Source organism: Mustelus asterias, unplaced genomic scaffold, assembly GCF_964213995.1.
Source record: "Mustelus asterias unplaced genomic scaffold, sMusAst1.hap1.1 HAP1_SCAFFOLD_553, whole genome shotgun sequence".
Lineage (NCBI taxonomy): Eukaryota > Metazoa > Chordata > Chondrichthyes > Carcharhiniformes > Triakidae > Mustelus > Mustelus asterias.
Genome location: NW_027590503.1, coordinates 33,179 through 45,998, shown reverse-complemented (window position 1 = coordinate 45,998; position 12,820 = coordinate 33,179). Strand labels below are relative to the sequence as shown.

At 45.9% G+C, this 12,820-nt stretch overlaps 1 protein-coding gene across 1 annotated transcript in view; it reads left to right on the top strand.

Annotated features, from left to right (window-relative positions):
- LOC144487022 (uncharacterized) overlaps positions 1-4,199 on the top strand; it is a 34,407-nt gene extending 30,208 nt beyond the window's left edge. Inside the window, exons 3-5 of the mRNA XM_078205066.1 lie at positions 818-887; positions 2,140-2,231; positions 2,850-4,199. Coding sequence (XP_078061192.1) covers positions 818-887; positions 2,140-2,231; positions 2,850-3,967 — 1,280 coding nt within the window. The 3' untranslated portion in view covers positions 3,968-4,199. The remainder of the gene's footprint in view (positions 1-817; positions 888-2,139; positions 2,232-2,849) is intronic.
- The last annotated feature ends 8,621 nt before the right edge of the window (positions 4,200-12,820 follow it).

Sequence of the window (12,820 nt, the reverse complement as noted above, 5' to 3'; positions counted from 1 at the left end):
CCGCCATTCAATCATGGCAGATATTTTTCTCATCCCCATTCTCCTGCCTTTTTCCCATCACCCCTGATCCCCTTATTAATCAAGAACCTATATATCTCTGTCTTAAAGACAGTCAGTGACCTGGCCTCCACAGCCTTCTGTGGCAAAGAGTTCCACAAATTCACCACTCCCTGGCTGAAGAAATTCCTCCTTATCTCTGTTTTAAAGGATTGTCCCTTTAGCCTGAGGTTGTGCCTCTGTACTCTGTATTATCTGTACTGAAATCCATTTGCCAATCATCGGCCCAGTTCCCCAACTGATCAAGATCCCCCTGTAATTTTTGATAACCTTCTTCACTATCAGCGATTCCTCCTAATTTAGTATCGTCTGCAAACTTGCTAACCACGCTTTTTATGAATTTTTAAACGGCCATCCATTTCTCTGTTTCACCTCTGCCCTCCCTGATCAGCTCTCTGCCATTGTCTACCTTCCTCTGCCTCTAATAATGGGTGTATTTTAACTATTATTTCCACAAGCTATGTTTTGATGAGGTTTCTACTACTTCACAACTCTATTCACTGTTGATTTACCAGCTTAGTCTTACAATGTTCAGGAATTGTTTCTCTTCCACTGGAGATCATTTCCCTTCCACTTCTGAGCTTATATTGACCAACAAAATCTGATACATTTTTATTCCCTGTAATTCATTCTGCCCCCTGAAACATTAATCTTCTTTCTCTTTCTACAGATACTGCCCGACCCACTGAGTATTTCCTGCATTTTTGTTTTTATTTCTGATTTCCAGCAACCACAGTGTTTTGTTTTTGTTTTGTTGCAGGTGTTTTTCACAGAACCAAATCTCAAAACAGAAATGAAGCAATGAAGATGAAAAGCTGGAAAAACTCAAGGTTTGGCAGCATCTCTGAAGAGAGAGAGTTAACGTTTGGAATCTGTGACACCCTGCTCCACTCCTGAATTACCACCAATTCCTCATCCCCTTCCCATGGCACCTTCCTTTGTCATCACAGACAGCGTAACACCGACCTCTTTACCTCCTTTCTCCTCACTGTTCAAAGCCCCAAACACTCCCTTTAGATGAAGCAACATTTCACTTGCACCTCCTTCAATTTGGTTGACTGCATTCACTGCTCCCAATATGGCCTCCTATCCTCTGGGGAGACTAAACGCAGACCAGGTGACCGCTTTGTGGAACACGTTCACTCAGCCGCTAACATGACCTCAACCTTCCTGTCGTTGGATATTTCCACTCAGCATCTTGCTCTGATGCCCACATGTCTGGCCTTGGCTTGCTGCAATGCTCCAGTGAACCCCAGCACAAACTGGAGGAGCAGCAGCTCCTCTTTCAAATTAGACACTTTACAGCCTTCAGGACTTAATGCTGAGTTCACAGCCTTGGACTGTGAGCTTCCTCCTCCATTTTGATCTACTTTATTTTATCCAAGGAAAGATTGACCCAATACAACCCCCTCCCCACCTACACCACTGGGCCATCGGTCATTTCTTCTTAAGTTTTGCTTTCACTGAGCACTTTGTTCTCCGGTTAACACATTCTGCTATTTTACCTTTATGCTGTGATCAGCATCTTCCATCGTCCTTCACTCTGCCATTAGTGCTCCCTCTGTCTTGTGCTTCACACATCTTTGTTACAATCTCTCCGAGCTTCTACCTATCACTAACATTCTACTCTGCTCCACCTGCTTCACCCCCATCTTATACAACCCATCACATTTCTCCCTCTCTTTAGCTCTAAAGAGTCTCACAGATGTGAAATGTTAACTCTGTTTCTCTCTCTGCAGATGCCACCACACCTGCTCTGTGTTTCCCAGGGTTTTCTGTTTTCATTTCCGATTTCCAGCATCTGCAGTATTTTGCTTTTATGAACTAATTTTGAGCTGATTTGTGTCGGGGTGGGTGTTAGTTGCAGAGTTTGGTTCCTGGCCTCCTGTGTAGGTCATTTTTCATACAGCCATGGAATGATCACACGGCAGAAGGAGGCCATTGAGCCCATCATGCCCATGCTGGTATTCTGCAAGAACAAATCAGTTTGTCCCACTCCCCTGCCCTTACATCACATTCCAGCATTTCTTTTCCCTTCAGTGGCTTGTCCAATTCCCTTTGGGGTTTCTGTTTTGTTTTGAGCTGGAGTGGGGAGGAGATGGAGGGGAAGCTGCTGCGTTTAACCCTGAGGATTTTAGTATCCAGCAATTTCCAGTGTGGAATTGTCAGGGGAGGTAAATCCAAGGAGAGATTGGGTTGCTAAGCAGACACTGTCCAACACAGGAAAGGAGCATTCTTTCAGGAACTAGTATTTCCATTGATGCTTTTAATCTATTTTACATATTTTAAAATTTATTTTTGTGATTTGAGTGTCATTAACTAGATCAGCAGCCAATATTCCCCATCCCCAGTTACCTGTGGAGAAGATGGTGTTTGGTCATCTTGAACCGCTGCTTGGTGAGGGGGGAGTTACAGGATTTTCAGACAGTGATGATGAAGGAATGGCGACATCTGTCCAAATCATAACAATTTTTATTTATATTGCACTTTTAACATTACAAACCAACACTTCACACTGAGACACATAAGGAGGTATTAGGACAGGTGATCTGAGTTGTTTAAAGAGTTTGGTCCTTCACCGCACTAACTCCCGCTCTCTCCCTCGACCAGTGACTTGTGTCTTCCCTGAGGGAGACAATCCAACAGCTTTCATGGTCACTTTTTCCCAGTGCTGGCCCCACAAATGACCAGATTTATTCAGTTCAATGTCACAACCTGCCTTTGTATTTTTGTGGGTTCTCTCTCACTGCCTTTTTTCAATTTCAGGAAATTGAAACCAAACATCACATCAGGTCCAGCGGAGTCACCCAATTTATCGCTATCTGAATATCATCATCGCATTGTGACCATGGAAGAAAAAAGCACCGTTCACAGCGGAGAGGAACTGTACATATGCTCTGGGTGTGGACAAGCTTTCAACTTTACCTCCAACCTGGAGAGACACAAGGATATGAACAGCATGGAGAAACCCTGGAACTGTGAGCACTGTGAGAAGGGACTCAATTATTCTGTAAAGCTGGAAACTCAGCAGCACATTCACACTGGAGACAGGCTGTTTAACTGCTCTGAGTGTGGGAAGGGATTTACTCAATCATCCCACCTGCTGAGACACCAGGGTGTTCACACTGGGGAGAGGCCATTCACCTGCTCCATCTGTGGGAAGGGATTCACTCGACCAGGTCACCTCATGGATCACCAACGAGTTCACACTGAGGAGAGACCATTTCAGTGCCCACACTGTGGGAAGTGCTATAAAAGTTCTGGGGAATTGATGCGCCATCAAGTTGTTCACACTGACGAGAGACCGTTCAGGTGCTCTCACTGTGGGACTCGGTTCAAGCGATCATCTGACCTCCCTGAACACCAGCGAATTCACACTGGGGAGAGACCGTTCGTCTGCATGGAGTGTGGGAAAGGATTCACTAAGTCATCCAGATTACTGAGACACCAGCGAGTTCACACTGACGAGAGACCATTCGGATGCTCTCACTGTGGGTCTGGATTCAAGCGATCATCTGACCTCACTGAACACCAGCGAATTCACACTGGGGAGAGACCATTCATCTGCATGGAGTGTGGGCAAGGATTCGTTAAGTCATCCAGCTTGCTGACACACCAGCGAGTTCACCATGAGGAGAGACCATTCATCTGCTCAGTGTGTGGGAAGGGATTTACCCAGTCATTCAGCCTGCTGAAACACCAGAGAGTTCACACTGGGGAGAGACCATTCATCTGCTCAGTGTGTGGAAAGGGATTCACCCAGTCATTCAGCATGTTGAGACACCAGCAAGTTCACACCAGGGTGAAGCTGTTCACCTGCCCTGTGTGGGGGAATGGATTCACTTGTTCATTCCAACAGTCTGTTCACCCTGAGGAAAGAACCTGTGTTCCATTAACAGATACATGCTGACCAGGTACTGTTCAGGTGCTCTCATTGTGGGGCACGTTCAGGGAATCATTTGAACTCACTGTACAACAGGGATTTCGCACTGGGAAGAAGGCATTAACCTGCACACGGTGTGAAAGGATTTGTTAATTGAACCAAGTTGTTCAGATACCTGCAAGTTCATGAGTAAACATAGTGACATCCTGTGCAGAGAGGGGCGAGAAAGAAGGAAGACCTTTTAAACTTTTTTAGTAATTTGTCAGATGTGGGCCATCCCTAATTGCCCTGAAATGGATTGCTCGGCCTGCTTTGGGCCTCGCCAAACGTGCCATCAACAGGGTCAAGCAGTGGGGTGACCGCAGGAGTTGTCCAACTCGACTGTCCACCCCTCTACCACCTCTACATTCACAACCTAGTATCCTGAGAGAGGGAGCATGTGGCACTGTCGAAAGCCTCGCTCATTGGGCACCGTGGGGCCTGGGGTGCCTTTTAATCACATTTTATTTAGACCATAAGACATAGGAGCAGAAGACCACTCGGCCCATCAAGTCTGCTCTGCCATTCAATCATGGCTGATATTTTTCTCATCCCCATTCTCCTGCCTTTTTCCCATAACCACTGATCTCCTTATCAATCAACAACCTATCTATCTCTGTCTTAAAGACACTCAGTGACCTGGCCTCCACAGCCTTCTGCGGCAAAGAGTTCCACAGATTCACCACTCTCTGGCTGAAGAAATTCCTCCTCATCTCTGTTTTAAAGCATCGTCCCATTAGTCTGAGGTTGTGCCCTCTGGTTCTAGTTTTTCCTACTAGTGGAAACATCCTCTCCATGTCCACTCTATCCAGGCCTCGCAGTATCCTGTAAATTTCAATAAGATCCCCCCATATAAGAACATAAGAAATAGGAGCAGGAGTCGGCCATCTAGCCCCTCGAGTCTGCCCCGCCATTCAATAAGATCATGGCTGATCTGACGTGGATCAGTACCACTTACCTGCCTGATCCCCATAACCCTTAATTCCCTTACCGATCAGGAATCCATCCATCCGCGCTTTAAACATATTCAGCGAGGTAGCCTCCACCACCTCAGTGGGCAGAGAATTCCAGAGATTCACCACCCTCTGGGAGAAGAAGTTCCTCCTCAACTCTGTCTTAAACCGACCCCCCTTTATTTTGAGGCTGTGTCCTCTAGTTTTAACTTCCTTACTCAGTGGAAAGAATCTCTCCGCCTCCACCCTATCCAGCCCCCGCATTATCTTATAAGTCTCCATAAGATCCCCCCTCATCCTTCTAAACTCCAACGAGTACAAACCCAATCTCCTCAGCCTCTCCTCATAATCCAAACCCCTCATCTCCGGTATCAACCTGGTGAACCTTCTCTGCACTCCCTCCAATGCCAATATATCCTTCCTCATATAAGGGGACCAATACTGCACACAGTATTCCAGCTGCGGCCTCACCAATGCCCTGTACAGGTGCATCAAGACATCCCTGCTTTTATATTCTATCCCCCTCGCGATATAGGCCAACATCCCATTTGCCTTCTTGATCACCTGTTGTACCTGCAGACTGGGCTTTTGCGTCTCATGCACAAGGACCCCCAGGTCCCTTTGCACGGTAGCATGTTTTAATTTGTTTCCATTGAGATAGTAATCCCATTTGTTATTATTTCCTCCAAAGTGTATAACCTCGCATTTATCAACGTTATACTCCATTTGCCATATCCTCGCCCACTCACTCAGCCTGTCCAAATCTCTCTGCAGATCTTCTCCGTCCTCCACACGATTCACTTTTCCACTTATCTTTGTGTCGTCTGCAAACTTCGTTACCCTACACTCCGTCCCCTCCTCCAGATCATCTATATAAATGGTAAACTCCAACGAGTACAGACCTAGAGTCCTCAAACGTTCCTCATATGACAAGCTCTTCATTCCAGGGATCATTCTTGTGAACCTCCTCTGGACCCTTTCCAAGGCCAGCACATCGTACCTTAGATACGGGGCCCAAAACTGCTCACAGTATTTCAAATGCGGTCTGCCAGAGCTTCATAGAGCCTCAGAAATACATCCCTGCTCTTGTATTCTAGCCCTCTCGACATGAATGCCAACATTGCATTTGCCTTCCTAACTGCCAACTGAACCTGCACGTTAACCTTAAGAGAATCCTGAACAAGGACTCCCAAGTCCCTTTGTGTTTCTGATTTCCTAAGCATTTCCCCATTTGGAAATTAGTCGATGCCTCCATTCCTCCTTCCAAAGTGCATAACCTCACACTTTCCCACATTGTATTCCATCTGCCACTTCTTTGCCCACTCTCCTAACCTGTCCAAGTCCTTCCGCAGCCCCGCTGCTTCCTGAATACTACCTGCCACTCTACATTCTTTGTGATGTTTTAAGTTTCATTCGTAATTTGTTTTTTGTTTAAGGCGGTATCCCTTTCAGGGGCTGCTCCCTTCATTTTTTCCTCAATTTATTTGATTTAGTTTAATTATGTTTTTTCTCCTGAAATAGAAAGAAACACAGTGATTTGTAAATCACATCCAGGATAGAAACATATGCTTTGGGGTTTGTTTCTGTGATGTTCATAGAATTCCTACAGAGCAGGTTAATCAACTCCAGCCCAGTTATAGTGATTGATTTTCTGAATGTAAGTCAAATAAATAAGGTTTGTGTTAAACACACAAGTGTTCTGAGCATTTTTATTATCTCCGACACCAGTCAGGGGATTGAAAGGGAAGGATTTACACGTCAGTCAGTTCCTTATTGAAAAGCTCTCCCTTTCCCCTATCCTCTCCATCCTCACCTCCAACAAGTCTGAGAACCTCATGGAGTTTCTTTGTCACTAAGATTGAGACAATCTGATCAGATGCTTCTGCTGCTTCGCTCCCTTCCACAGGCCCATTCGGCCAAATTGCCTCTGAAGTTTTTTCCCACACAAACCAAAAATCCTCCCTTTCTCTAGTTTCTCTGCAATCCGGGTCTGTGCAAACCAGTGATCACGGCACATTATGGAAGATGTGAGGCTCCTTGAGAGATTGCAGAGGAGATTATGAGAGGCATGGACAGAGTGGATAGTCAGAAGCTTTTTCCCAGGGAGGAAGAGTCAATTACTAGGGGGCACAGGTTTAAGGTGCGAGAGGCAAGGTTTAAAGGAGATTATACGAGGCAGATTTTTTACACAGAGGATGGTGGGTGCCTGGAACTCGCTGCCGGGGGAGGTAGTGGAAGCAGATACAGTAGTGACTTTTAAGGGGCGTCTTGACAAATACATGAATAGGATGGGAATGGAGGGATATGGTCCCCGGAAGGGTAGGGGCTTTTAGTTCAGTCGGGCAGCATGGTCGGTGCAGGCTTGGAGGGCCGAAGGGCCTGTTCCTGTGCTGTAATTTTCTTTGTTCTTTGAGATTTACCAGAATGGTTCCAGGGATGCAGGATTAAAGTTACAATGTGAGGGTGGAGATTATCGAGCTGCAGTAAAGTAGATTGAGAGGAGTTTAGAAGAATGAGAGGAGATCTTATTGAAGATGTTAAAATGGATTGACAGGTTAGATGTGGAGAGGATATTCCCCCTTGTTAGACATTTTGCAATGAGAGGCCATAGTTATAGGTTAAGGGATGGCAGATTTAAATAGAAAGGAGGAGGAATTACTTCATTGAGAATCGTGAGTCTGTGTAATTCTCTACCTCAGAGCGCAGTGGAGACTGAAATCAGTTTATTGAATGGTGGAGCAGGAACGAGGGGTTGAATTGTATCTGAATGAAGCATTGCCCCCTACAAAGATGGCGGACAGGCATGCCTTCTGCTGCATGTTGCCCCGAATAAAGATGGCGTACGCTAACTCGGGCCGAATCTGAAGAACTACGGACACGTTCATTGTAAATGACTGCGGTCCGTTTGTTTTGGGGGCTTGCTGTTTACAGAACACGTTTCAGAAAACTCCCGACCAGCCGCCCGGTTCTTCACACCCTTCGCATCGACAATCTCACCTCATCAATTGTGGAAGAGCGACAGAAGCTTCTCTGCGTTGCCATCCCTCACACTGCGCATGCTTCACTCGCAGCCCGGCCCCGCCCCTCATTCACTCCGATTGGTTGGAGGACCAGCCGCTCCCGCTCGGTCCTCCAGCCCCGCCCCCTCTTCCTATTGGTCCGGAGCTGCCGTCAATCAGCACCCGGGCATTGTGATGTGGAGCATGCGCAGTGTCATTGCTGTCCTTGGCGCTTGTTTGTCCCGGAGAAGCGGAGTCAGCGTTAGGCGGTGGCTGGGAGGATTTGGAAACACTTTGTGGATCCGCAAACCCTTCAGAATCATTGTCAGCTCCCTGGTTTGCAGCTGCGGGGCTTCTCCCTCCCTCCCTCCCGGGAACAGGCCCAGGTTAACGGCCCCATCCTGGCTCAGCCACTGGAGGATGGTTCACATCAGAGGATGGGCGAGGGGGACAATAAATAAGAGGTTACACTTTGGCCTCAAATCAATGAGGACTCTGATCTCTGGGAAGGAAGGAAACCCTGGGAGGTGGGCGGGGAGGATTCACAAACACCCGCTGGAGGCCCCAACACCCCCAATAAGACCCATTGGTTTTATTGTCAGTCTGCAGACAGCAGCTGGAGAACTGAACCCAGACAGAGGAGAGGGAGGGAGAAAACTGGGAGTGGGGGAAGAGATGGTGGAGATAGATTCGGATTTCAGCCCAGGGAACAGGGGTTTTAGGGGGCAACGAGAGGAAAAAAATGTTCCGGAGAAACTAGAATTGTTCAGAGTTTCTATCCCGGACTGAAAGTGATGACTTTTGTAAACTGTTTTTACAGGGTATTCTGTAGCTGATTTACAGATGTGAAACTCAAAACAAACTTCAAATCAAGCTCTGTTTCAGTGATTTAATTCATCGGAAACTGAATATCGTCAGCCTTTGTCTCCAGAAGGAGAAATGTTTGTTCTGTTTGTGGGTGAAGATTTCAAACATCAGTGTGACTGAAAAAGTGCCAAGACACACACACACCTGAGAGTTTCTGTTGTGCTGAATGTGGAAAGAGCTTTAAACAGGCTGGAAAAAACCCACACAATTCTCAGTGATTAGTGACCCGACACACATTCTGTGTAAACAAGGCATCAACTCATCATCCAATCTGGAGTCACACGGGGATACCCGCTGCACAGAGAAACCATTGAAATGTGGGGACTGTGGGAGGGGATTCAATTACCCGTCCGAATTGGATATTCATCGTCGCATTCACACTGGAGAGAGGCCGTTCACCTGCTCTGAGTGTGGGAAAGGATTTGCTTACTCATCCAGCCTCTATACACACCGGCGTGTTCACACTGGTGAGAGGCCATTCACCTGCCTCGAATGTGGGAGGGGATGTCATGCTATATCAAGCCTCCTGATTCACCGGCAAGTTCACTCCGATCAGAGACTGTTTCAGTGTTCTGATTGTGAGAAAAGCTTTAAAAGCACAAAGGACCTCCTGAGACACCAGCGCACTCACATGGCGGTGAGACCGTTCACCTGCTCAGTGTGTGGGAAGGGATTCACTCAGTCATCCCACCTTCTGACACACCAACTTGTTCACACTGATCAGAGACCATTTCAATGTTCTGACTGTGAGAAGAGATTTAAAAGTAAAAATGATTTACAAGTCCATCAGCGCACTCACACTGGGGAGAAGCCATTCACCTGCTCCGTGTGTGAGAGGAGATTCGGACGTTTATCCCAGCTGCAAACACACCAGCGAGTTCACTCTGATAAGAGACCATTTCAGTGTTCTGACTGTGAGAAGAGCTTTAAAAGTAAACAGGATTTGGTGACACACCAGCGAGTTCACACTGGGGAGAAACCGTTCACCTGCTCGGTGTGTGGGATGGGATTCACCCATTCATCCCACTGTCTGAGACACCAGCGAGTTCACACCGGGGAGAAACCATTCATTTGCTGTGTGTGTGGGAAGGGATACACTGATTCACCTCACCTTCTGATACACGAGCGAATTCACACTGGGGAGAAACCCTTCACTTGCTCCACATGTGGGAAACGATTCACTCAGCCACCCCAGCTCATTGCACATCAACTGGTCCACACTGATCAGAGACCTTTTAAATGTTCTGAGTGTGAGAAGAGTTTTAAAAGCACTAAGGACCTGCTGAGACACCAGCAAATTCACACTGGAGAGAGATCATTCACCTGCTCCATGTGTGGGAAAAGGTTCACTCAATCATCCCACCTGCTGAGACACCAGCAGATTCACACAGGAGAGAGATCGTTCACCTGCTCCGTATGTGGGAAGAGATTTGCTCGGTCAGCCAATCTGCTGAGACACCAGCAAGTTCACAAGTCACTGCAGGGATTGGATTCTGCTGTTGCTGCTCACCCCATGCAGGACTGAATCATGTTTATTTATTTATTTATCTATCTATTATTGAAGTAATTAATAAGTAATCCCATGCAGGACTGAATCATGTTCATTTATTTATCTATCTATTATTTAAGTAATTAGTAAATAAGTAATCCCATGCAGGACTGAATCATGTTCATTCTGTTATAAAGGAGACTGGGGTGGGACACAGATAATCTCCGTGCAATCAGGCAGAGTCAACATGGTTTTGTGCAAGGGAAATCATGTTAATTGATGTATTGGATTTCTTTGAGGAAGTGACAAGCAATGTGGATAAAGTGGAACCTGTGGATGTGGTGTATTTAGATTTCCAGAAGGCATTTGACAAGGTGCCACATCAATGTTTACCACACTAAATACGAATTCGTAGCATAAAGCATATTAGCGTCCCATCCACGTTGATTCATTATATTAGCATGGATAGAGGATTGATGAGCTAATCGGAAACAGAGAGGAGGGAGAAACAAGTCATTTTTGGGATGGCAAAGTGTAGCCTGTGGAGTGCCACAGGGATCAGTGCTGGGCCCTCAACTATTGACAAACTATTTTCATGATGTGGATGACAGGATCAAAATTTGTTGATAACACAAAGGGTAGGTCGGAAAGTGAGATGTGAATGACCATAACAAGCCTGTAAAGCGATATGGATAGGGTCAGTGAGTGGGTAAAACATTCGCAGCTGGAACAAGATTTTTGGATAATGTGAACTTGTCCATTTGGACAGGATGGATGGAAAAGCAGCTGATTATTTAAGCAGAGAGAGAGATTGCAGAACTTTGAGGTACAGAGGGATCTGGGTGTCCTGGTACTGTAATCAGGAAAAGTTAGTGCGTGGACACAGCAAATGATTAGAAAGGTAAATGAATTGTTGTTTATTGCGGGGATGTTTTGCTGCATTTGTTCAGGGTATTGGTGAGACCACATCTAGAGTACGGTGTACAGTTTTGGTCTCCTTAAGAGAGGACTTGTGTGAGAAGTAGTTCGGAGAAGGTTTACTTGACTGATTCCTGGGATGAGGGAATTATCATACGAGGAAAAGTTGGACATGTTCGGCCTGTATCTATTGGGGTTTAGAAGAATGAGAGAGGATCTGATTGAAACATATAAAACTCAGAGGGGACTTGACAGAGTGGATGTTGATTGTAGAGAGAGGAGAACTAGAGGCACAGTTTAAAAATAAGAGGTCTCCCATTTAAGACTGAGATGAGGAGAAACCTTTTCTCTCAGAGGGTTGTTACAGTGTGGAATTCTCTTCCACAGAGAGTGGTGGAGGTTGGCTCACTGAATATTCTGAAGTCTGAATTTAATAGATTCTTGATTGACGAGAGTCAAAGGGTATGAGGGGTAAGAAGGAAAGTGGAGTTGAAGCTACAATCACATCAGCCAGGATCCTATTGAATAGTGGAGCAGGCTCGAGGGGCCGAGTGGCCTTCTCCTGCTCCTAATTCACATGTTCCCATTGTGACAGTTGGAGTTTGTTTCTGCTGATGTTAATTTCCCATAAAACTGAGCTGCTGCTTAATCTACAGAATAGAATCAAATAAATCTTGATGATCTGATTAGCCAGAGTCTAACTGAATGACAGAGCAGACTCAGAGGGCTGAATGACCTCCTCCAGTTCCTGTGTAGTTTCTCCCTGGGCCTTTCCCACTCTCTAACTCTGCTCCAGTGCTGGTTTCTGATGAAGTCTCTTCTCCCCAGTTCTCCCATCACTTTCCATTCATCAGCTGGTGTCTGAGTCCAAGTTTACCAGGAACAGGAGGAGGTCATTTATCCCTCAAGCCTGTTCCGTCATTCAGTGAGGTCATGGCTGCTCTGTGACCTAACTCCATTTACCTAGATATTGTTTTAATCCTGACTTCCCCAGTCTGTCACAACGTGATTTTAAAATAATTTTCATTTACATCAGACCTTTAATATAGGAGAGTGTCCCAAGGTGAATCTCAGAAACATTAACTGACAAATCAGACAACTGACACTGAGTCAAAGAAGGGGATGTTAGGAAAGCTGACTAAAGACTTGGTGCAGTGTAAAGGGTGAATGTTAAATGTGTAAATATTCTGCACGGTGATGTATGATCAGATGATAAGAGTCTGCTGAGAGATGGTTCTGTGTGAAGCCTCGTGCTGAGCTTTGTTCTGTACATCATTAGAAAAATGTGCAATAAAAGGTTACATTTACCAACAACCTCCAGCGGTCTCTGTAGATCCTGCCCAATTTCTCTATCCACTTGATCTAAACCTGTCATAATGGCGTTCACCTCAATCAGATCTCCCCTTAGCCTGTTTCATTCCAAGGAGAACAACTCCAGCTTCTCGAAGCTGACTCTGGAGTTAAAATCCCTCAGTGCTGGAACCATTCTGGTAAATCTCCTCTGCACCTTCTCAAGGACCATTCCATCCTTCCTAAAGTGTGCTGGCTGATTATGAACACAATACTCCCATTGTGCTTTAAACAGTGCTTCATAAAGCTTCAGCATAACAACCTC